The sequence below is a fragment of the Poromitra crassiceps genome (genome assembly GCF_964638095.1).
Source record: "Poromitra crassiceps genome assembly, chromosome: 17".
NCBI lineage: Eukaryota > Metazoa > Chordata > Actinopteri > Beryciformes > Melamphaidae > Poromitra > Poromitra crassiceps.
This window is the reverse complement of record NC_139635.1, coordinates 36,353,140-36,378,671: the sequence shown is the minus strand read 5'-3', so window position 1 is coordinate 36,378,671 and position 25,532 is coordinate 36,353,140. Positions and strand designations below refer to the sequence as shown.

The window sequence follows — 25,532 nt, the reverse complement described above, 5'->3', positions numbered from 1 at the left end:
TTAGACCTGACCTAAAACATTGCAGTCATTGAAAGAGCAGCTATAGTGTAAGAGTCCCTGCTGTGTGGTTGAGTGGTTTCAGACTGGACCACTCTAGTATTGATCAGATGGTCAGTCTGTTCACAGCAGATGTCCAGACCAGCTGCTCAGGCCAGTGCCTCTGCTGTGTAACACACCGTGCATTTTTAATGAGCCAACACAGGCTTTTGTTGCGTAAAGGTCGTCGTACTTTAACAAAGCGCATACTGCTGCCGTCTTGGGAAAATACCTCATACTTTTACATGCCATTGTAATTTGCCCTCGTTCAGGTATTTTGATGGAAAAATAGTCATGCATTTATATCATATACAGGAGACAGCCTGGCTGGGGCTGAAAGTGTGTCTACTCCACCCCAGATCCCTTTGAAACGTAAAGGGAATTTTGCCCTGTAACTGAAAGTGGCGTTTTTGTTGTTTGTTGTTGTTGTTCTCAATCCACCGCCAGCTGTGGCCGGTAGACCCGGGAAACGTTTGTGTTAAAAATAGTTTTACAATCGGAAAACCCCCTGTTTACCCGTATGTGTGGAGAGCGGCAGTTGAGTTTCCTATACCACTTGAGTGACGTTGAAATGAGGGTGGTGCCAACCGCATGGGAAAAGTGTGGTTTTGTGGGGAGCGTTGAAGTGGGATAGTGCTTAACGGTCGACTGACAGCCACGACTTCCCCTCTGACACACTCATGATGCACCAAATCACATGTTGTGCTCAGCACAGTGCAGTCAGACTGCAGGACACTGTGGCTGTGCGGAGTACTGCCTGCTGCAGCACCCCAGACAAGTTAGCAACCTTTTCATAGCTGGGACAGAACCATGATCAGCTGGAGGAGAAGTCTGATCCATCCACCACTCACAACACGGGGAGACGATGATGTGTTCACTTACGGCTCACCACCCAAGGTATTTTATTATTCATTACTGCGCCTCTTTGGGTAGCTCACGATTCGATTCCGATTCCTGGGGTCACGATTCGATGCAAAATCGATTTTCCATTCAAAACGATGCCCGGTTCAAATTGATTCTCGATTCAGCACACAGGGGGATTTCAGGATCTACTCGGGATCGACTCAGGATCTAGTGTGCTAAGAAAGGGCGTTGTAGCAAATGGATGGCATGAAAGCCGAATAAAGTGTTTAAGATTGTGTCGTTTTTGTATTTGAAAAAGTTGTATCAACTGATTGCAATAATGTGAACACAGTACACACAAAGACAAACCTAAGACAAAAGGTAACATTTATTCATGCTAAACTTGCACAAATACAAACTTCTTAGTATTTCTCACTCTCCGCATCTTCAGGAAAAAATAAGTTAAAGTAATACAAAAAAAAAATTGATTCTTTATTTACTTTATTTTGTTTTACAACTCCAGTGAATATATTCAGCTTCACATTCCAATGAATGTGATTTGTTCTGCCTGTACCTGTAACCCCCTTATTCTCATTTAAAGAAAAATGGATCACTACATACTCTGCGTGTGTGTGTGTGTGTGTGTGTGTGTGTGTGTGTGTGTGTGTGTGTGTGTGTGTGTGTGTGTGTGTGTGTGTGTGTGTGTGTGTATACTGTATATATAATAGTAGAAGATAAGAATCGTGATTCTTAAATGAATCGATTTTTATTTATTTATTTACTTCTTCTATTCGAACTGAACTGTGGATTCTCATTGGTTCCTCCACCTGTTAGCTCAGCTCTTGCATATTTCATCCCTATTGATCCCAGTGCAATAAAAACATGACAGGCTGTGTGTTCAGAGGTCTGGGGGCTGCTGGCATGATTTAGGACCTGGTCCACAACCACACAGCTTCTCTATAGACAGACAAAGTGACCGCCTACTTCCTGCTTCAGCACTGCACCAGAGATTTTCATCCGCCATTCATTTTCCCATGGACATTTCGTAAAGTGCTTATAAAAATAGTTTACTTGGTCAAACCAAACGGTTCAGCGATATTTAGAATCGGGAGAGACCATAGAACATTTCACTCTGACCAAAACTTTAAAAAACAACAACACAGAAAAAATATTTTCTTTAAATCCGCGATTTTTTGTAACGTTTTGGTCAGAGTGAAATGTTATGTGGTCTCTCCTGTTTCTAAATATATCTGAACCATTTGGTTTGATGAAGTAAAGCTTCATCAAAGTTTATAAGCATTTTACGAAATGTCTATGGGAAAATAAATGGCGGATGAAAGTCTCTGGTACAGTGCTGAAGCAGGAAGTCTGGCTCTCTATGATTTGGGACCCGGTCCACAACCACACAGCTTCTCTATGATTTAGGAGCCGGTCCACAACCACACAGCTTCTCTGTAACGCCAACATGACTGGATCAGACCTTTGTCAAGGTTTGGAAAGAAGGGGCGTATAGAGCTGTGAATAATTTGTCCTTTGTCATTGTAATGTCATGTTGAATGTACGCGAATGTGTTTGTGTCTGTGAATGTGTTTGTTGGCTTGCGTCCTGTCTTAATGTTTGTCTTTTTGTCATGTTGTAAATGGGAGCTGCTGTGATGCAAGAACAATGTCAGACTTGCTTTCACTTTCTTCCACTTTTCTTTCCACTTTTGCTTTTCCATTTTGCTTTCAGTTGTCTGTGGTGACAATGTCACCAGAGTGCCTGTTAGTGTTTACCACTGTAAGGATGAGTGTGGAGGACACGCTGTCCTTTCAATCTTCAGGCGACATCTCAATAGGCAGTTTCACTTCCTTGTTGGTCCCTGCCACTGTCAGTTATATAAGGAGGACAGCTCTGTGTACCAGTCCATCCTGCTTTCACTTCCTAGTCTGTGGTTGACCTCCTTCCCCTGCTCACTTTCTTTCATTTGACTCCGTGTATTTCTCCTCCACATAGGACAGCTATGTGAGGTTGAGCTGGGGCTTGTCATTTCTCTCTTGAACTTTAAGTCGTTTCCTGTGTTGCTCAATGGGCCGAGCAAAGACATTAACACAGCAAAGGTTAGGCGGTTTGATTCCATGCGCAGCTCAATGGATTGAGCATGGCATAAGCACAGCTAGAGAGAGAGAGGTTTGAATAGTAAATGGCCTGCATTTATATATCGCTTTTATCCAAAGCGCTTTTCAATGAGTAAGTTTCACCCATCCACGCAGACATTTATACGCCGATGGCGGCAAGCTACCACGCAGGGTGCTGCTGGCACAGCCAATTGCAATTGGGGTTCAGTGTCTTGCCCAAGGGCACTTCAACATGCAGACTGGAGGAGACGGGATTCGAACCACTGACCTCTTTTGTCCAAAGCGATTAGCGGACGACCCACTCTACCTCCTGAGCTGCAGCCACCCTCTCTGCAGTGCTACTCGTGCTAAAGATGCATGTTATTTTAAGGCGTTTTGCATACAAGCGTCCACTAGGGCTGCACAATTGATCAAATATGAATCTCGATCAGAATGTTTGCTTCCCATCATTACGGAAACAATTGTGCAGCCCTAGCATCCATGCCCTGCCGTTGCTGCACGCTGCGAAAGCTGTGAATGTGTTTGTTTTGTGTCGACTTCCATTGAGGCCAATCATTCACTGTCCTGGAACTTCTTTCCTGATTACATAACAGACGTTAATCCTGTCACAGATGACTCAGATGAATCTCTCTCTGCCAGTTCAGTTCAGTTCAGTTCAAATGAGCTTTAGTGGCATTAAATAATTCAGTATCTGTTGCCAAAGCAAAACAGTGCTAATAATAATAAAAACAAAAGTTGTAATAATATTAATTATTATTATTATTATTATTATTGAATAGAAAATTGCTATTATTGGATCACACATTAAAAAAGATTAAGTCTTAGTACTTAGTAGGTCTCTAGTGCCTCTCTCCTGTCTCAGGTTTTCACAGGATGTTATATGGCATCTAGAGGCTGGGCGATATGTCCAAAAACTCTTATTTTTAGGCTGAATGGTGATACATCATAATAATATATGTATGTAGGTGTTTTCTACAAAGTGGACTAAATGTTCAGTTGTGGCTGGGCGAAAACCAATGATCACAACATTTTTGAGCAAATACCTCTATCGATATTGTAACAATTAGGGCTGGGTATCATTGAAAAATTGTCCATATCGATACCGGTATCGGTACCTTGAGTTCGATACTGGTTCCTGGACGATACTTTTTTCGATACTTTACTCTCTGTAAAAAAATAATAATAATAAAAAATCACACAAAAACAGATGCGCTCGTAGGTATTGAAACTTGGTGAATGGATAGTCAATAGTATTGACGTAATTCGGTCGATACCATAAGTATCGAAGTTTGATACCCAGCCCTAGCGACAATATTGTAGGGATGACTATAATAGTGCTTTTACAAAATATTTAGACTGAGGTTTTTGATAAATAATCATCAGTAACGTGGATAGAATGACTAGACAAAGGCAAAGAATAGAACATCTAGAAGGGTCTGGTAGAGTAAGTTCAGAAAATGACATCCGTTTACTGAAATGTAGCCTTTAAAACCAGGAAAAGACAACACATTATGCCATATTACCATATCCAAATATAAATATAAAAAATATATAATATAAAATATAATATAATAATAATATATATAATATAACATATACGGTAAATTCATATCACAATATTGATATAATATTGATATATTGCCCAGCCGTAATCTAGAGTGGCACATTTTTTTCTCCAAAGAATATACAGCATTTTCTTGTCAGAGGTGTGTTTTCCAACGTGCATAAACACTACACCCATCTCACACATCTCTCTCTCTCTCTCTCCCCCATCAGACGGTGTCTCCATCGGGCCACGGCCGCTCCGAGTCGCCCGTCTACACCAACCTGCAGGAGCTGAAGATCTCCCAGTCCACCCTGCCCCCTCTGCCCTCCAGCTCCCCGCTGCACGTGCTGGGAGACTGGGAGACGCACAAGGACCAGGGCGGCAGGCACTTCTACTACAACCGCTGCAGCCAGGAGTGCACCTGGAAGCCCCCCCGCGGCCGCGAGACCACCACCCGACCAGAGGGCCACAGCACAGGGGAGAGCGCCGAGGTACAGCCTGCCACATGTGGAGGGGGCCGACATAGACGCACACATGCACACTTATACAGTGTATACTGTATACTTACTAAGCATTATAGCAACTAGGGCTGAAATATTATTTGACAAAAATATTGTAATTGAGATTTAAACTTTTCCGTGGCAGATTTTTTTTAGAACTTTAAAATTATTTAAAGAAATGTGATTTTGATGAAAGATTTTCACAAATATTGTACCAAAATGTACCTATAGCACTAAAACGCTGTTCAGAAATCCGGTATGGACACCCCTCTCTCTTAAGCAATGACTGGTAATTGCAGCCTCCGTGAGTTGGAAATTGGAGAAGTGCAAATTACAATTTTGATTCATTTTCTCTTCGTCAGTTTTAGTTGCATTATGGGTCAGAGGCAGAGCTAGAGCATTTGAGACATATGTTGTTGGGAGAAATCTGCAAAAACTGATTTAAAAAAATAAACATCCTGTTGCAATTTTAGAAATGGCTGTATTACAATTTTGATTTGATCAGCAGTGGATACCTACCGTAATTCACACATTATCATACACCCACCCACCCACCCACCCACACACACACACACACACACACACACACACACATAACTCTCCCTCTCTCTAATCACTTTGGCATCATTATCGCCGTCTCTGATTTTGAGTCAACCCCTGAAATAACAATTGCTTTACCACACTGCCACCTACAGGTGAAAAGCAGTCACTCACAAAACACTGCAGCAGTCACTTTCCAGTTTGCATCATAACTGTCAAGTCAAGCAGAGGCATTTGTGATTTTTCTTTTTCTTTCTGTCTACTGGGTCTGTTAGTTCTCTGTTCTGTTCTGTGTGAATCGTGCAATACACTTCCAGTCAAAAGTTTGGACACACACGTTTTTCTTTATTTTTTTTACTTTTTTCATCAATTTAGAGTAGTCAGTCAGTACTATGAAATAACACAAAATGAATTATGTAGTGACCAAAAAAGTGTTAAACAAAAGTATCTTATATTTTAGATGGCTGCCTTTTGCCTTGATGGAAAGGCCCAGGCTTTGGAAAGAAGTTCATACATAAGATCAACTTCAATATATCTTAGACACATTTTGTCTAAGAAACTCATTTGAAGCATTTGAGCAGAAGCCTTAGTTTAGATCAAAATGGCTTTGAGAGAATGAAAGACGTCATAGTACATCCAGTCAGGTGTGACCAAACTTTTGACTGCTCTCAATGTTGGGAAGTTTCTTGGATTCATGCTGCTTCTTAGATTTTTGGTTCTGGGTTCACCACTCTTTCCTCCTCTGTAACTCTGCGGTGAAAGATGCTCTCTCTTCTCTCCTCCCCTCTCTCTCTTCTCTCCCCTCCTTTCTCTCTCTACACAAACTGTAGACCACTCCTCTCTCGCTCTCTCCGTCCTTCCTTCCCTTCCTCTCTCTCTCCATGGGTCGTTTCCAGCCTCTGTCGTCGGAGGACACCTGCCTCAGTACCTATTCTAGCCAATCAGACAGCCAGTACGGCTCCCCGCCGCGTGGCTGGTCGGAGGAGATGGATCGTCATGGCCACACGCTGTACGTCAGCAACTATACTAACGAGAAGGTACCACATGCTGTACATCAGCAACTATACTAACGAGAAGGTACCACACGCTGTACATCAGCAACTATACTAACGAGAAGGTACCACATGCTGTACATCAGCAACTATACTAACGAGAAGGTACCACATGCTGTACATCAGCAACTATACTAACGAGAAGGTGCCACACGCTGTACATCAGCAACTATACTAACGAGAAGGTACCACATGCTGTACATCAGCAACTATACTAACGAGAAGGTACCACATGCTGTACATCAGCAACTATACTAACGAGAAGGTACCACATGCTGTACATCAGCAACTATACTAACGAGAAGGTACCACATGCTGTACCTCAGCAACTATACTAACGAGAAGGTACCACACGCTGTACATCAGCGACTATACTAACGAGAAGGTACCACACGCTGTACATCAGCAACTATACTAACGAGAAGGTACCACATGCTGTACATCAGCGACTATGCTAACGAGAAGGTACCACACGCTGTACATCAGCAACTATACTAACGAGAAGGTACCACACGCTGTACATCAGCGACTATGCTAATGAGAAGGTACCACACGCTGTACATCAGCAACTATACTAACGAGAAGGTACCACATGCTGTACATCAGCAACTATACTAACGAGAAGGTGCCACACGCTGTACATCAGCAACTATACTAACGAGAAGGTACCACATGCTGTACCTCAGCAACTATACTAACGAGAAGGTACCACATGCTGTACCTCAGCAACTATACTAACGAGAAGGTACCACACGCTGTACATCAGCGACTATACTAACGAGAAGGTACCACATGCTGTACATCAGCAACTATACTAACGAGAAGGTACCACATGCTGTACATCAGCGACTATGCTAACGAGAAGGTACCACACGCTGTACATCAGCAACTATACTAACGAGAAGGTACCACACGCTGTACATCAGCGACTATACTAACGAGAAGGTACCACACGCTGTACATCAGCAACTATACTAACGAGAAGGTACCACATGCTGTACATCAGCGACTATGCTAACGAGAAGGTACCACACGCTGTACATCAGCAACTATACTAACGAGAAGGTACCACACGCTGTACATCAGCAACTATACTAACGAGAAGGTACCACATGCTGTACATCAGCAACTATACTAACGAGAAGGTACCACATGCTGTACATCAGCAACTATACTAACGAGAAGGTACCACATGCTGTACCTCAGCAACTATACTAACGAGAAGGTACCACACGCTGTACATCAGCAACTATACTAACGAGAAGGTACCACATGCTGTACATCAGCGACTATGCTAACGAGAAGGTACCACACGCTGTACATCAGCAACTATACTAACGAGAAGGTACCACACGCTGTACATCAGCAACTATACTAACGAGAAGGTACCACATGCTGTACATCAGCAACTATACTAACGAGAAGGTACCACATGCTGTACCTCAGCAACTATACTAACGAGAAGGTACCACATGCTGTACATCAGCAACTATACTAACGAGAAGGTACCACATGCTGTACATCAGCAACTATACTAACGAGAAGGTACCACACGCTGTACATCAGCAACTATACTAACGAGAAGGTACCACACGCTGTACATCAGCAACTATACTAGCGAGAAGGTACCACATGCTGTACATCAGCAACTATACTAACGAGAAGGTGCCACACGCTGTACATCAGCAACTATACTAACGAGAAGGTACCACATGCTGTACCTCAGCAACTATACTAACGAGAAGGTACCACATGCTGTACCTCAGCAACTATACTAACGAGAAGGTACCACACGCTGTACATCAGCAACTATACTAACGAGAAGGTACCACACGCTGTACATCAGCGACTATGCTAATGAGAAGGTACCACACGCTGTACATCAGCAACTATACTAACGAGAAGGTACCACATGCTGTACATCAGCAACTATACTAACGAGAAGGTACCACATGCTGTACATCAGCAACTATACTAACGAGAAGGTACCACACGCTGTACATCAGCAACTATACTAACGAGAAGGTACCACATGCTGTACCTCAGCAACTATACTAACGAGAAGGTACCACACGCTGTACATCAGCAACTATACTAACGAGAAGGTACCACATGCTGTACCTCAGCAACTATAATAACGAGAAGGTACCACACGCTGTACATCAGCAACTATACTAACGAGAAGGTACCACATGCTGTACCTCAGCAACTATAATAACGAGAAGGTACCACACGCTGTACATCAGCAACTATACTAACGAGAAGGTACCACATGCTGTACCTCAGCAACTATACTAACGAGAAGGTACCACACGCTGTACATCAGCGACTATACTAACGAGAAGGTACCACACGCTGTACATCAGCAACTATACTAACGAGAAGGTACCACATGCTGTACCTCAGCAACTATACTAACGAGAAGGTACCACACGCTGTACATCAGCGACTATACTAACGAGAAGGTACCACACGCTGTACATCAGCAACTATACTAACGAGAAGGTACCACATGCTGTACCTCAGCAACTATACTAACGAGAAGGTACCACACGCTGTACATCAGCGACTATACTAACGAGAAGGTACCACACGCTGTACATCAGCAACTATACTAACGAGAAGGTACCACATGCTGTACCTCAGCAACTATACTAACGAGAAGGTACCACACGCTGTACATCAGCGACTATACTAACGAGAAGGTACCACATGCTGTACATCAGCAACTATACTAACGAGAAGGTACCACACGCTGTACATCAGCAACTATACTAACGAGAAGGTACCACATGCTGTACATCAGCAACTATACTAACGAGAAGGTACCACATGCTGTACCTCAGCAACTATACTAACGAGAAGGTACCACATGCTGTACATCAGCAACTATACTAACGAGAAGGTACCACATGCTGTACATCAGCAACTATACTAACGAGAAGGTACCACATGCTGTACCTCAGCAACTATACTAACGAGAAGGTACCACAGCTCCACTGCTGCTCTTCTCTGGGCCGACCTCTGGGGTTTGCATGGGTGAAGGGCTTCTAGGGGGACTTGTTATTTCCAGCTCAGGTGTAATATGTTTCCTCTACACTGATTCAATGATGGTGCACACTGCAGCAAGTGGAAAGCCAGAGAAAATAAGAAAATTATGAAACATTGCCATTTAATTCAATTTTCCTCCAAAGGCAAGTATAACTTTGCCCGGTATTTCGATTTTTTGTATACAGTATTTATGTGTCGAAGAAAGAATGAATGAGTGGTTCCCGACCTCGTGGTCACCTCCTTTTCTTTTTTTTACACCACAGCCCTATTTGCTACTTAGCAATGATGATGTTGATTGGTGGAGTTCTTTCACAGCAGAATCCATCCTGCTGACTGAGACTGGCTAAAATGTCATCCACAGTGCACACACACACACACACACACACACACACACACACACACACACACACACACACACACACACACACACACACACACACACACACACAGTGCAAACAAAGTACATTTCAGTGAGCTTCAGTCAGCTTGTACAGCTTTTACTACTATGAGGAACAGCATGGATTGTGCTGAGAAAGTACTCCACCAATCAACATCATCATTGGTCAGTAGCAAATAGGGCTAGACTTAAAACATGTGAACTATCCCTTTTTATGTCATAATTCTGAGTAAGAAGGTCAGACTTCTGAGGGGGAAAGTCGCAGTTCTTCTGATATTAAAGTCAGAATTCTGACTTTAATGTCTGAATTTTGAGGGGAAAAGTCAGATGCCCCCTCGGCCCCTCCTTAAAAAATAAAAAATAAATCCACCCGGCCGTCCACCACTGCTACAAAACATGAACACAGGACACAGATCATACTTGAACATTATGACCTGTTCACTAAGGATTAGGCTTCATGTCTGTGTGTAGGTTTAATCTTGGAGCACGCAGGGTCAGTGAATCTGATCTTTCTCCTTCCTCTGTGTGTGTGTGTGTGTGTGTGTGTGTGTGTGTGTGTGTGTGTGTGTGTGTGTGTGTGTGTGTGTGTGTGTGTGTGTGTGTGTGTGTGTGTGTGTGTGCGTGCGTGCGTGCGTGTGTTTGTGTTATCCAGTGGATTAAGACTGTTGACGATCAGGGCAGGCCTTACTACTACAGTGCAGATGGCTCCAGGTCAGAATGGGAGCTGCCCAAGGTAAAAGCCTAAAACTCTCCTTTCCACTGACGCCTCGTTAGTTTCTCCTCACCCGTCTTGTTTGCTTGAACTGTTTTCACTAGAATTGGTTCCATTGAATGCATAAAGTTTAAAGTGATTTAGTGATAAATTGATTTAAATTAAAGCCACACTGAAAAAAGGTCTGTGGTTAACAAAAATGTATGAAACTGCCATCTTTGTGTTCAGATAATCTTCACAAATGAACAGCACTTTTATGATTCTTTTTTAAGTGTTTTCTGAAAATAAAGATTTAAAAAAATTCCCTTTACACTTCCCATACAAAAAACCCCATTGACTGAGATGAGGGAAGCAGGCGCGTGTGTGTGGTTTAGGCTGATGAGACGGGTGTGTTTTTACATCAACATCTTGCCTAGTGAAGCTTTAAATTTGTATAAACTTGTGGCACAAGGCAGCAGTCATAATCAGCCTAACTATTTGACAACAAATACAATCAAATTAACTGACTCATCTATCTACTTTTTTAAGTGGTAGAATCTCAAGTGTTTTGATACAAACCCTGTTTTTCCTGCTCCCCTCCCTCAAAGCACAACCACTCCCCGCCTCAGCCGTCTGGAGACGCACCAAAGAGCCGCAGTCTGGACAGGAAGCAGGTGGAGCCCATCGTCCTGACCAAACTATGGAGACACAGCACCTTCCTGGATCCCAATGACAAGGTCTGAAAGCCATACACTTCAGACTAGCTTCACCATGCAGATGTTAAGGTCTGACACCCCATATCTGAAAGCCATACACTTCAGACTAGCTTTCACCATGCAGATGTTAAGGTCTGACACCCATACACTTCAGACTAGCTTCACCATGCAGATGTTAAGGTCTGACACCCATACACTTCAGACTAGCTTCACCATGCAGATGTTAAGGTCTGACACCCATACACTTCAGACTAGCTTCACCATGCAGATGTTAAGGTCTGACACCCATACACTTCAGACTAGCTTCACCATGCAGATGTTAAGGTCTGACACCCATACACTTCAGACTAGCTTCACCATGCAGATGTTAAGGTCTGAAAGCCATACACTTCAGACTAGCTTTCACCATGCAGATGTTAAGGTCTGAAAGCCATACACTTCAGACTAGCTTCACCATGCAGATGTTAAGGTCTGACACCCATACACTTCAGACTAGCTTCACCATGCAGATGTTAAGGTCTGAAAGCCATACACTTCAGACTAGCTTTCACCATGCAGATTTTTCACAGCTTGCAATAGAGTGCCGCAGGAATGAGTCATTTGTGTTCAGCAAGATCATCTTCACAGATGAACACCATAGTTATGATTTTGGAAGCATTTTCTGAAAATGGGGATTTTTGGCGATCACGTTTATGCTTCAAAAATAATAGAAGTGGTGTTAATTTGTGAAGATTCTCTTGTTGAACACAAAGGCCTTTGTATCATAAACGTTTGTTAACCACAAACCTTATTTCAGGCATCTAACCAAAGTCTGCATACAAAAATCCCATTGACTTCCACAAGAGGGAACCCAGCATGATGCTAACTTCCGGGTTGGCCTACCAAAATACGTCATCCCTCTGGCACTCTATAGAAAAAAGTTTTCCCAATTTCCAGTGAAAAAAAAATCTTAAAATCTATGCCTAACCACTTGAGTACAGATTCCAGTTGGCCGGTGTATGGATAGAACTAAGTACTCCTATGAGAACGACCCTTTTCCAGGTCCAGATGATGCCTGTTAGCTGCACTGCTGTTGCGTCCAGTGATAACCTGTCCAGAGTGCCAAAGTCACGCCCTCTTCCCGGTTCAGCATGGGACCTAAGGGATTTCATTACCCATTAATTTTTCCATAGACGTTTTGTCAAATCCGTTTTACTTGGTCAAACTAAGCTATATTTCACTATAGACAAAATGTTCTATGGTCTCTCCTGATTCTGAATAGAGCTGAATCGCGTGGTTTGACAAAGTAAAACCATTTTTATAAGGATTTTACGAGACGTCTATGGAAAAATGAATGGGGAAATTATTAAATCCCTTAGCCGAACCCGGAAGATGGCGTGAGTTTGGAACTCTATGATATGAAAGCAGAGTTACAGTTGTAGGCTGGTTGTGTTGCAGCGGCCACTCAAAACCAGCAGGCGTCTCCGTTCAGGCTCCGCCCGACCACACCCGTACAAACAGCAAGTCAGTGGCCTGTCCTTCCACCGCCTTGGTCCCTGAATCCAAGCCAGCCAATCACCTTGCATGATCATGATCAGGGCAACCAGAATGACGATGCCCACAGTGCGCCGCTTTTCCACTGATAAATCCACCTGTTTGTTTGTTTGTTTGTTTTCCAGCCTGATTCCCTGAGTTGATCGAACATACTAATTTGAATCATTTGACCAGGCACATGTTGAAGATGTTCAATAATGGAAAGAGTTTGGCTGCAATGACACAGCACTGATTTGTCTCCGAAAAATGATTATAATTCTGTTTCAAGTGTTTTTTCATGGGGTAGTGAACCTTCTGATGAATACTTGCCTCCCTATGTTTATTATCTAATTTCGGCTCATTGTTTAGATCTATTCACACAATCGGCCACATAGTGATCTCATTGTCGTGACTCTTAACTCTAAAGGAGTATCACACAATCGGCCACATAGTGATCTCATTGCTCATTGTCGTGACTCTTAACTCTAAAGGAGTATCACACAATCTGCCACATAGTGATCTCATTGTCGTGACTCTTAACTCTAAAGGAGTATCACACAATCTGCCACATAGTGATCTCATTGTCGTGACTCTTAACTCTAAAGGAGTATCACACAATCTGCCACATAGTGATCTCATTGTCGTGACTCTTAACTCTAAAGGAGTATCACACAATCGGCCACATAGTGATCTCATTGTCATGACTCTAACTCTAAAGGAGTATCACACACCGTCAGCTAGCCTGGTAAAACCATCCTGGTCACGTGACCTCACATTCTGTTTCGCTCAGTGTGGACTTCCACCCGCCCCCAGCAATTTCCCGAAATTAGAATGTAACCGGGCCAATCAGGGACCTAGGCTGTAGTTGACAAATTAACCCACCAATCAGGGACATTGCTGGCATGTCTCCCGAAGCAACGTTAATGTTAGTAGAGTAAACAGCCATAAGTGCAGTTATTGCAGAAATAGACTTAATAACAATTAAACAAGAACAAGAGTGTGCACCAGCGAGTGGTTTTGGATTGGTTTGGGCGACGCCTGACCACTGAAATGGCTGTGGTTGCCTGAAAGTCCAGACTGATACATGGAGTGAAACAGGATGTGAGATCACGTTATCAGGATGTCTTAACAGCTGTCTGTCTCATTAACTCTTCGTGTGTGTTCTCATTAACCACATGTGTGTGTTGTGACGGTGTTTTGTCTCCACACCAGGACGCTCCTCTGAGCCCCAAGCCTTCGTCTCCTGACTCTGACTCCTGCCCTTCATCTCCCAAGCCCCCCACCTCTGTTAGTATCTGCCCCCACCCCCACCTCACTGACCCCACCTCTCTGACCCCACCCCTCACCTCTCTGACCCCACCCCCCACCTCACTGACCCCACCCCCCACCTCACTGAGGGCTCAACTTGGCCTCTGGTTGCATTTCGTAGCTAATCACAGGGTTTCTACACAGGTGTGGAAAGACTAGAAATCTACGGGAAAACAATGTGGTCATTTTCAGGTGCAGAGAAGTTTGGAAATTGCACAAAAAGTATGACAAAAAAGCCCCAATATAGATACGTATACACCTTTTCTGCACCGCTGTTATCTCAGATATTCTTTGGTGCTTTGAAGAGTAATCTTCCTCTATAGAGCGATATGGCATCGCTAGCAGGGGCGAGACAACTATCTGCCTTAATCTCCAAATCAAATCATGACTTTCATGTTGTGAAGACATTTTATTTGAAACAGAAACTGTGTGGAAATCCTGTTATTGGGCAACGCTGATGGGAAATGTTACTCAAGAAGTTGCCTCAGCTTTGTAGCTTTAAACACATAGGAGCTTGCTGTTTCCAAGGATCATTTAAATAGATTCTTATCCTTCTTGCACATCTAGATTGCCCCAAAAAAGTGTTTCCTTTTGTGTCAGACTTAACAACAAGGGATAATTGGCTAAACCCTGCATATAAAGTATTAAAGCAATTTCATCCCTGAGTCTATTATGCTACTTTTGCCCTTTCCAATCCATTTCAATGGGATGTCCCAATTTGTGTCCCCACATTTGTTTATCCACCTTATTTCTGGCTGCCATGATGCCTATGCATTTTTCTTCCGGTGTGATCCTCCCAGCCTTGTTGCTGACAGCTTGACACCCGTCTGGGCGAACGGAGCAAATCACTAATCAGGTCCAGCTTGGCAAAAATCTCGTCGATAAATATCTCTTTAAGAGCACAGTGCGCAGCCTACTGTGGCTAATGTTAGCAGCTAGCTAGCTATGTTACATGGCAGTAAAACGCCACTGAATGACCAAATTGATATAACTTTTAACCATTTCGAGTAACACTGTTAACTTTCCATATGGATCACCAGTGTTAGTTTGTTGTTTATAAGCATAACGTGGCTATATTTGTCACGTTCTCTATCTCTCTGATACACTGAAAATACAGGGAGGCGGGCCATAGCGTCTCTGTCGATGATTTGATTTGACAGTTCTGGGCGTTGGCGTTGGCCAATCCTGGCGTGTTCCACCCCCAAATCGATTGTGTTCTGGCGCAAAGTGAGTGGGTTCCAACACGAAACACTCTCGAGCCAACTACGTTATTTTAGAGCAGCGCAGTAAATACAATATTCCTGGAATGCGAGTTCAACTAAACAGTTACATGTCCTCTGCATTCTACATCAAATTAAGACATTACCTGCATTACCGTTTGTTTTATTTTGTATGTTACATACTTATTGGCCAAGTTATGTTAGTTTATGGGGGAGGAATTCTGCCAGGGTAAAGAAGGAAGTGTAGGCGGCCATCTTGCCTGCAGAGTTTTCAAATCAAGTGTTTTAGGAAATGGCAAGCTGCAACAATCAGGTCACTTAAACCGGACCTTGTACCCATAATTATTTTTACAGCGGGGCATTCAAAAATAAGGTGGATAACCTCTTTGCTTTTCTGAATGGGCCTAATGACAGGAGCCCAGTAGTGAGCTTTCTCTCCACGCTGAAAGTGGTGTTTGTTTTTGGTGGTGGTTTTATTTGACAATGCTTTACTTTAGAGCTTTCTCTCGCAGGAGACCTTGGGTTTCATGCTTAAGCCCATGGCACACCAATCAAACATTATTGTTGATTGGTGTGCCATGGGCTAAACACAGACAAACAAGGACTGAACATGCTGAGTCTGACCAAACATCTCCAAACAAGGACAGACAGCCATGGCACACCAAACACACATCTGTTTGTTGTAGAAGGTTTGATTTGTGTGCCATGGGCTGAGGAACATGCCAACATTTTGCAAGATTCGTCTATTTGCCATCTTCCTCATAGTAAGACGAGAAGATAGATGGTCTTCTCTTCTCTGTGCGTGTAGTAGAAAAATAGTGACCCGCCCCTCCCGCTAGTTTAGCTTAGCACAATGAATGGTAGTCATTGGAACTGGCTAGCCTACCCCCATTAACACAAGCAAAAATATAAGGGGGAAAAATGCTTCCATACTGCTCACCTGGCGTAATACAAGTCTCCACAAGCCCTGAGATGCCAAGTTGACTTGAAAAGATGTCATTTACACTAGGGGTGTCAAAAATAATCGATTACAAGATGCATCGCGATGCGGACGTGCACGATTCTGCATCGAGTCACAAATGTCAAAAATCGATTATAAAAAAAAATGTATCAAATAAAATATAATGGAAGTACATGCAGTTGTATGTTTATTTTAATTATGGATCATAATACAATGCAATTCCAAATGCACTTTTATTTTAAAAGTAGCCACACAGTGAGAAAAAAGAAAGTGAGAAAAAATAAATCATGTATGGGGGGGGGGGAAAGTGATGCATCGATTTAAGATGCATCGAGATGCATCGATAATCGTAATCAAATCGAATCGTAGCTCTCTGAATCGTAATCGAATTCAATCGTGAGGCCAGTGAAGATTCACAGCCCTACTTTACACCCTGTTTTTAGCTGGAATCTTCACTGTAGCCAGGTGCTGCACGATGGTGGCCGGTGCATAGTGTAGTGTGCTATCTTTACCACGACGCTGGGCCAGCAGCCCTGCCGGGGTCATAAGATGGAAAAGTCAGGACACTCACTCAGTCAGTTCTACTACACACGCACAGAAAAGAGCAGGGCATCAATCTTCTCGTCTTACTAGCAGCAAGATGGCAAATGTGCGAATCTCCCCAAATCCTGGCGTGTTCCTTTAATGTTTACCAAGATTTAGTGATGACTGCTGCTTTCTCTTGGTCTGTGATTGGGCTGTTAACACCACAGTAGTTTGTGTGTCTCTCGCTGGGCTTTGTTGATTTGGCTGTTAACCCTAGTTTGTGTCTCTCTCGCCGGGCTTCTTTACAGTATTTAGTAACGTTTGTTTGTCTCTGCAGCCGTCTGAAAAGTGTGGCGTTCTGAATGTGACAAAGATCACTGAGCATGGCAAGAAAGTACGGTGAGTCCTTAGCTGAAAAATGGCAATACGCTACCGTAGACCTTTTATATTAAGAGACGCCCCACTCCAGGCTCCGCCAATTGTAAGAAATTGAACTCTTCCGGTCTCCTTAATGGGCGTGGTTCTTGGCTTGTGATTGGCTGTCTGTCAATGGTATGAAAATTCATTGGCTGACCAGTCTCCTAAATGGGCGTGGCAGAGGCGAAACCTCCGTGGCACAGATACAGGAAGTGACTGGGAAGTTGGGGTGTCTATCTATATTAAAGGTCTCTGTGTAGGTTCTTGGGAGTAATTTCAGTTGTGTCCCTGTTTTGGTCCCAGTTATGGTAAACAATGTGGTTCTTTGTCATAATGAAAACATTACTTTGAAACATTGTTGGATGAATACACAGGGAAGACTTGAAATTTGTGTGAGTGTTTGTGAATTATCTGCTACAGGAAGAACTGGACCTCTTCCTGGACAGTCCTCCAAGGATCCTCGCTGCTATTCGCCAAAGGCCAGGGAGGCGGGACCAGCTGGGTGAGTGACAGGAACCGTTTCCTGCTGGAGGAGGGCGTTGCAACTTGCCACATATCAACACAACAAGATCCTGTGGGATCCAGTGTCTAGACATATTGAACAGTGAAGGAATGGGATCACTGCAGATTCAGGCCCATTGAATAAAGAGGGGCTGTAGGAGTCCTGCTCAGATGTCTGCTGTGTTGCACTGCTCTCTTACATTAAAACTCCTCCAGTGACCTCACTGCATTCAAATATATATTTATTATATGCTAAAGTGGTCTCTCTCAATGAATGGTTGAAGAAAGATGTCGCCTACCCACGTATACTGCTTAATCACATTCCTTAGTGGCATAATTGTCTAGGTCTCACTTGCAAAAGAGGTTTCAACCTCAATGTGACGTTCTGGTTAAATAAAGGTTAAATAAATAATTGTATTTTTATGCGCTTGTGCTGCAGATGTGGTTGTACTGTAGAACCCTGAAAGGCTATTAGACATCTTAAAAACCATCTGTTTTAACCTACCTGTCTCATGATTCTCTCTCTCTCTCCGTCTGTCTCTGTGTGTCTCTCTCCATCTCTCTGTCTCTCCACTCAGTTTGGAGGTGCTCAGTCCAAGCCGGAGTTCACTGTGGACCTGAAGGGAGGATCAGTGGACTGGGCTTCCAAGGACAAGTCCAGCAGGAAGCATGTTTTAGCGGTGGGGGAGAGCTCATTATTTTAGCTTTCATTTTCACCTTCTTTGATTACGAAAGGGTTGGGATTTCCCACAAAAGTCAATACAAAGTACCCGAAAATGTACGATTACAAGAGTATTTCAAAATCCATTTCTGTATTATTTTCTCTGAATGACAACTTATTGACACCATCTGAGATGTCCTGATCCAAGTCTACAGATCCTGTATTAAGAGAGGGTTGAAATTAGGGGGTCTTTGGCTCTTTTAAAATGTCTTAAATTGTATTAAAAATTAAGGCCATTTATACCATTTTATACATGGTTTACATTTATAGACAAATAAATGTATAAAGGGTTTCATTCCATACACTATCCATTTTCAAAAAGTGTAAAAATGACTGAACTTTATTTGCAACCCATAACATGCTTGACATTTATTTCAGTTTTTCCAAATGATAATATCACCACTTCCCTGCCTTTCATAGCTAATTTTGTGGCCAGAATAGTCAAATCTATTTTAACTGGAAATCTTAATTGCAAAAAACTGATAGATTTTACTTGAACAGGTAGTGTTGAGGTAAAAGCACTCGCCTACCACCGCGGGGACATGGGTTTAATTACTGGCAGCGATACTTCGGCTTGGTCAAACGTTCCTACAGACACAATTGGCTGTGTCTGCAGGTGGGAAGCCGGATTAAGGGGCACCTGCGGCAACTCCAGTGAAGAGTCAGGTGAAAAGGAGCGGCATGCACATGTATCGGAGGAAGCATGTGCTAGTCTACGGCTCTCCCCAGATCAGCAGAGGGAGTGGAGCAACGGTCGGGAAGGAACAATTGGGGAGAAAATGGGAGGAAACACGAAAAAAAACTTGATTAAAAAAAATGATTTTACTTGAACCCGTAGACACTGTGAATACAAACATGATTTGCCATTACTAATAGCCACAGGTCTGCTGATCAGTCACTCAGACACAGCTGATGACGGTGAAGTTGCTGCAGGTTGCTGTTGCTTGATGTGAAGTTGCTGCAGGTTGCTCTTCAGTTGCTTGATGTGAAGTTGATGCAGGTTGCTTTTGCTTGATGTGAAGTTGCTGCAGGTTGCTGTTGCTTGATGTGAAGTTGCTGTTGCTTGATGTGAAGTTGCTGCAGGTTGCTGTTGCTTGATGTGAAGTTGCTGCAGGTTGCTGTTGCTTGATGTGAAGTTGCTGCAGGTTGCTGGTGCTTGATGTGAAGTTGCTGCAGGTTGCTGTTGCTTGATGTGAAGTTGATGTGTTGCAGCTGAAGACTCGGCAGGCCACGGAGCTGCTGATCCAGTCAGAGAATGAAAGCATCGTCAACGACTGGTTAAGAGCGCTACAGGACACCATCAGCAGCCATGTGAGCACCCACACCCCTCTCCCTCCACCCTTACACCTGAATTAACATTAGAAAAATGTACATGTCCTCACTGAGGCAATTGGTTTTTACTTTTCATATTTTTCGTTTATGTGCATTATGTAAAAATATATATATATGTATATAATTAAAAAAAAAATACTGAATTGGAAAATTAATTTAAATACCATTTTAAAATAATGTGTGTTACACAATACTTGTTGCAAACAGATACAGTATAGACGGTTTCAACTTGACACCATGACCATAAACCATAAATTGCCGCCGGCTTACTTCCTGTTGCAGTGTTTGCTACAGTAGTACAATAACTGACAGGAAATAAGCTAAGTTTCAAACTGTTCCCTAGCAACACAATTCTGTGAAAACCGTCTATATCTGTTCTGAACTTCTATCTTTATATATTAAAAAGAATAGCAAGCCTACCAAAATACTAAAGCTAGAACTGAAACTAACTGTATTTTACAGAAGGTTTGGACAGGTATGGCTTGTGAGTACATTGTATAGACCTTTGTACAACACAATAAAAAAGATCATTTAAAATTTTAAATGAAACACTGAAAACTAAAACTAAACTGTAATTGAGATATAATTTGGAAAACTATTTAAAAAAAGAAACAATTGAAAAATCCCAAACTACAAATAACCCTGATGATCAACATGTGATTTTGTTTTAAGATGGCATCTCCACCAGAATATTGTTACCGTATTCTGAGAGTCCAAAGTTAGAAGTTGAGGTTTTATTTCCTGTGTGTGTGTGTGTGTGTGTGTGTGTGTGTGTGTGTGTGTGTGTGTGTGTGTGTGTGTGTGTGTGTGTGTGTGTGTCTGTGTCTGTGTCTGTGTCTGTGTCTGTGTCTGTGTGTCTGTGTGTGCAGGCCTGGGAGTCTGACGAGGCGATTGAAGAGGACATGCCCGAGTCACCTGGTGCAGAGAAACAGGACAAGGAGAAAGACCACAGAGACTCCAGGAAGAACAGAGGTAGGGGTGTGTGTACCTCTGTTTGATTTGGCTCGTTGCCTCCCTGTGCTATAAAACAACTGCTTATCAGTCATTGCGTGTGCTGAGGTCCCGTCTCCTGTCCCCTCCCTCAGCCATGAAGAGTTCGGGCAGCCTGGACGCCTCTGACAACAAGAAGACCCGACACAAGCTGAAGAAGTTTCTGACCCGCAGACCCACGCTGCAGGCCGTCAGAGACAAGGGCTACATCAAAGGTACTGCACTGCAAAACAATAAACATCAAAGGAACCGTACTGCAAAACAATAAACATCAAAGGTACCGCACTGCAAAACACTAAACATCAAAGGTACCGCACTGCAAAACACTAAACATCAAAGGAACCGCACTGCAAAACAATAAACATCAAAGGTACCGCACTGCAAAACAATAAACATCAAAGGTACCGCACTGCAAAACAATAAACATCAAAGGTACCGCACTGCAAAACAATAAACATCAAAGGTACCACACTGCAAAACAGTAAACATCAAAGGTACCGCACTGCAAAACAATAAACATCAAAGGTACCGCACTGCAAAACAGTAAACATCAAAGGTACCGCACTGCAAAACAATAAACATCAAAGGTACCGCACTGCGAAACAATAAACATCAAAGGTACCACACTGCAAAACAATAAACATCAAAGGTACCGCACTGCAAAACAATAAACATCAAAGGTACCGCACTGCAAAACAATAAACATCAAAGGTACCACACTGCGAAACAATAAACATCAAAGGTACCACACTGCAAAACAATAAACATCAAAGGAACCGCACTGCAAAACAATAAACATCAAAGGTACCGCACTGCAAAACAATAAACATCAAAGGTACCACACTGCGAAACAATAAACATCAAAGGTACCACACTGCAAAACAATAAACATCAAAGGTACCGCACTGCAAAACAATAAACATCAAAGGTACCGCACTGCGAAACAATAAACATCAAAGGAACCGCACTGCAAAACAATAAACATCAAAGGTACCACACTGCGAAACAATAAACATCAAAGGTACCGCACTGCAAAACAATAAACATCAAAGGTACCGCACTGCAAAACACTAAACATCAAAGGAACCGCACTGCAAAACAATAAACATCAAAGGTACCGCACTGCAAAACAATAAACATCAAAGGTACCGCACTGCAAAACAATAAACATCAAAGGTACCACACTGCGAAACAATAAACATCAAAGGTACCGCACTGCAAAACAATAAACATCAAAGGTACCGCACTGCAAAACAATAAACATCAAAGGTACTGCACTGCAAAACAATAAACATCAAAGGTACCGCACTGCGAAACAATAAACATCAAAGGAACCGCACTGCAAAACAGTAAACATCAAAGGAACCGCACTGCAAAACAGTAAACATCAAAGGAACCGCACTGCAAAACAGTAAACATCAAAGGTACCGCACTGCAAAACAATAAACATCAAAGGTACCGCACTGCGAAACAATAAACATCAAAGGTACCGCACTGCGAAACAATAAACATCAAAGGAACCGCACTGCAAAACAGTAAACATCAAAGGAACCGCACTGCAAAACAGTAAACATCAAAGGAACCGCACTGCAAAACAATAAACATCAAAGGTACCGCACTGCAAAACAGAGTTTTGTGAGCATGTTTTTTGTCTTTGTGCGTCTTCAGATCAGGTGTTTGGCTGCAGCCTGTCCAGTCTGTGTCACAGGGAGAACAGCATGGTGCCCAGCTTTGTCAGGATGTGCATCGACCACATGGAGAACAACGGTGGGTGGCATTGCTCCCAGCTTTATCTATATACCAGGCCTGATTTGGCAAATAATTACTAGTTTTAACCTGCCTGGACTGCCAGATGGATGGAGTTTACTGCTCCAGGATAACTCAGATAGTGTCAGGTACGTTGTAAGTCACTAGTATAAAGTATAACATTACTATAATAACTTTGAAATACTGTACTGGTCAGTCTAAACTTCCTAGCCTGCAGCCCATTCAAGTCATCTACTACTCCAAGCAGATTAAAACAAACACTACTGTAAGAATTATTTGCAAAATAATCTTGTAACCAACCTGATTGAGTTCACCCCACCCACCCTGTAGGTCTGTGTGTGGACGGGCTGTACAGAGTCAGTGGGAACCTGGCTGTCATACAGAAACTACGCTACGCTGTCAATCACGGTAAGTTACTGCCCTCCTGTGTTTCAAAAAGAATGTAACAGCTCTTTCAAACGCCATCTGTTTTAACATTTTTAATTCACCTTGCCTTTTAACATTTAGTTCTTTTTTTCTGTGTTTGCTTGTCATTTTATGAGTTGATCATTTTATAATTGCTGTGGTCATTGGCATAGACTCAGCATATAAATGAAACTCTATGCCTTATAGAAGATCGTTTCTATGCTGGACTATTTTAGAATTTGAAATTTTAATGTAATTGAATGGTTTTAATCCAGCTACTGTTTTTAATCCATTTATTGTTTCAATCAGTCTCTTTTATGCAAAGCACTTTGAGTTGCATTATATGTATGAATGGTGCTGTATAAATAAATGTATTATTTACAACTTCTTCTTTTTTTGCTGAATGTAAGACTTTGAAGAAGAAGAATGTATTATGAAACAAAAGTATTCTGAATGGTATTTCTGGCAGCTTCTTTTGCTTAAGGTCATGTATGCTAGTTTAAAGAGTAACTCGTGTGTGTGTGTGTGTGTGTGTGTGTGTGTGTGTGTGTGTGTGTGTGTGTGTGTGTGTGTGTGTGTGTGTGTGTGTCTCCAGATGAGAAGGTGAACCTGGTGGACGGGAAGTGGGAGGACATCCATGTGACCACCGGGGCTCTGAAGATGTACTTCAGAGAGCTGCCCGAGCCGCTCTTCACCTTCGCTCTCTTCCACGACTTCATCAGCGCCATCAGTACGTTCTCAATGCACGTCCATATTTACTAGAGTCTGAAGAAGACATCCATTACTCCATGTTCTATTAATGCATGCACTCACATTTGTACATGACTCTTCTGTCTGTATCACTAAAACGGGCGTCAGTGAAGCAATAATTACTCAAGAAGCTGGGACTGGAAGCTTGCTGTTGTGAATCCCCAAACCCAGGAGTTCTCAAACGTCACTTCATGAGCCTTTTGTTCAAGGAAACCATATGAGAAGATTTTTTTTTTTGCTGCTGTTAATTCTGTATTAAATTGCAGAATTGCCTAACCACTGAGTGCAGGCAGAAAATAGTGGTGAAACTGTAGCCTAGGATTACAAGTTATACAGTTTCTAATTGGGAATTAAAATGCAATTATTTTGTTGGGGGAGCCTGAGACGGCCCCTTAAGCCCTGAGGTCCCCTGACCCCACTGCCCTAACTAACAATGCACATCTGGACAAATGCTCCGCCTTCCTCAAACCACCACCATGTTGCCGGTGCACTTTACCCCAAATTGCTCCAGTGGAACGGCTCAGTTGCAACAGTAGAAGACTGTTGTTGTCTAAATCTAAATGGCTCTTTATTGGTTGGAGCATCCAGACTTGAGCAGCGATCCCATTGTATTGACCAATATGTGTCCGTGCTGCAGAGATTCCAGACTACAAGCAGCGAGTCCAGTCCATCAAAGAGCTGGTGAAACAGCTGCCAAGGCCCAACCAGGACACCATGCAGGTCCTCTTCAAACACCTCAGGACGTAAGCACAACACTGACCACAATACACTCCTACTTCTTTAGATATCATTATACCATGAGCTGGGTGAATACTGTTGTCTGATTGGCCAGCAGGTGTGCGTTAAAATCGTTTAACGCACACCTAGTCCGGCTCAAGCTTCATCACTGTAACCTTTAAACAGCTTTAATTATCCTCTGAACACCACAGGATGGCGATGTAACACACAAACTGAAATAAACACTGCCCTCTGTGAACTTGATACATATGTATCACATAAGCGATCATCTGACCTGTCATTCACTAACGTTATTCAACTCGCTACTTCAGGCCGACCGAGCCTCTCATGGGCGTGAACATTTATATTGATTTGGGGACAATAACATGGCTGGATAGCTAGCTTGTCTTGTAGTTAAACATACTGTACATTATATTTACTGTTTGTCAACTGTATGCAATGTTATTGACTTTGAAAATTGCTAACTATTAGGCTAACCGCTAACGCTAGCTTTCTGGCTCAGCTGAGCCAATTTAAGGGTTCTTTTATGAGCCGTGCGGACTAGCTTCCCTGCGCCATATACCGATTTGTATCCAAGGTTCATCCTATTTACTTGAGCAGTGAACAACGTTTGCATTGCATGACAAGATGACGGGATGCTAATGATTATTCCAGGTGTTATTATGTGTTTTGGGTTTGTGTTATGTGTTATTAGGTGTTTCCCAGGTGTTAGTAGGTAAACAGAGTTATGGCGTGTGAAAAACTTTATATTTTGATAGCAAAACTTGCACCAAATATGTACAAATGTTTTTATCTTATATTGTTGCCAAATGACCATGGTATAAGCGGGATAATCAACTCCTAGGTGTTCGTTAAATGATTTTAATGCACTCTACGGAGCCAAGCACCCTCCTCTG

General features: G+C 42.7%; 1 protein-coding gene across 2 annotated transcripts in view; it reads left to right on the top strand.

Annotated features, from left to right (window-relative positions):
• The window catches only part of LOC310791956 (rho GTPase-activating protein 12-like), a 101,279-nt gene that overhangs the window by 73,187 nt on the left and 2,560 nt on the right, over positions 1-25,532 (top strand). The window contains exons 3-17 of one of the 2 annotated variants that reach the window (XM_083653640.1): positions 4,773-5,033; positions 6,413-6,619; positions 10,735-10,815; positions 11,382-11,510; positions 14,214-14,288; positions 17,353-17,414; positions 17,853-17,934; positions 18,512-18,613; positions 19,867-19,965; positions 20,856-20,958; positions 21,072-21,191; positions 22,645-22,743; positions 23,074-23,151; positions 23,744-23,878; positions 24,536-24,641. In XM_083653640.1, the coding sequence (XP_083509766.1) occupies positions 4,773-5,033; positions 6,413-6,619; positions 10,735-10,815; positions 11,382-11,510; positions 14,214-14,288; positions 17,353-17,414; positions 17,853-17,934; positions 18,512-18,613; positions 19,867-19,965; positions 20,856-20,958; positions 21,072-21,191; positions 22,645-22,743; positions 23,074-23,151; positions 23,744-23,878; positions 24,536-24,641 (1,739 nt within the window). Of the gene's footprint in view, positions 1-4,772; positions 5,034-6,412; positions 6,620-10,734; positions 10,816-11,381; positions 11,511-14,213; positions 14,289-17,352; positions 17,415-17,852; positions 17,935-18,511; positions 18,614-19,866; positions 19,966-20,855; positions 20,965-21,071; positions 21,192-22,644; positions 22,744-23,073; positions 23,152-23,743; positions 23,879-24,535; positions 24,642-25,532 lie in introns of both variants that reach the window. The other variant, XM_083653639.1, reaches the window with a different exon arrangement.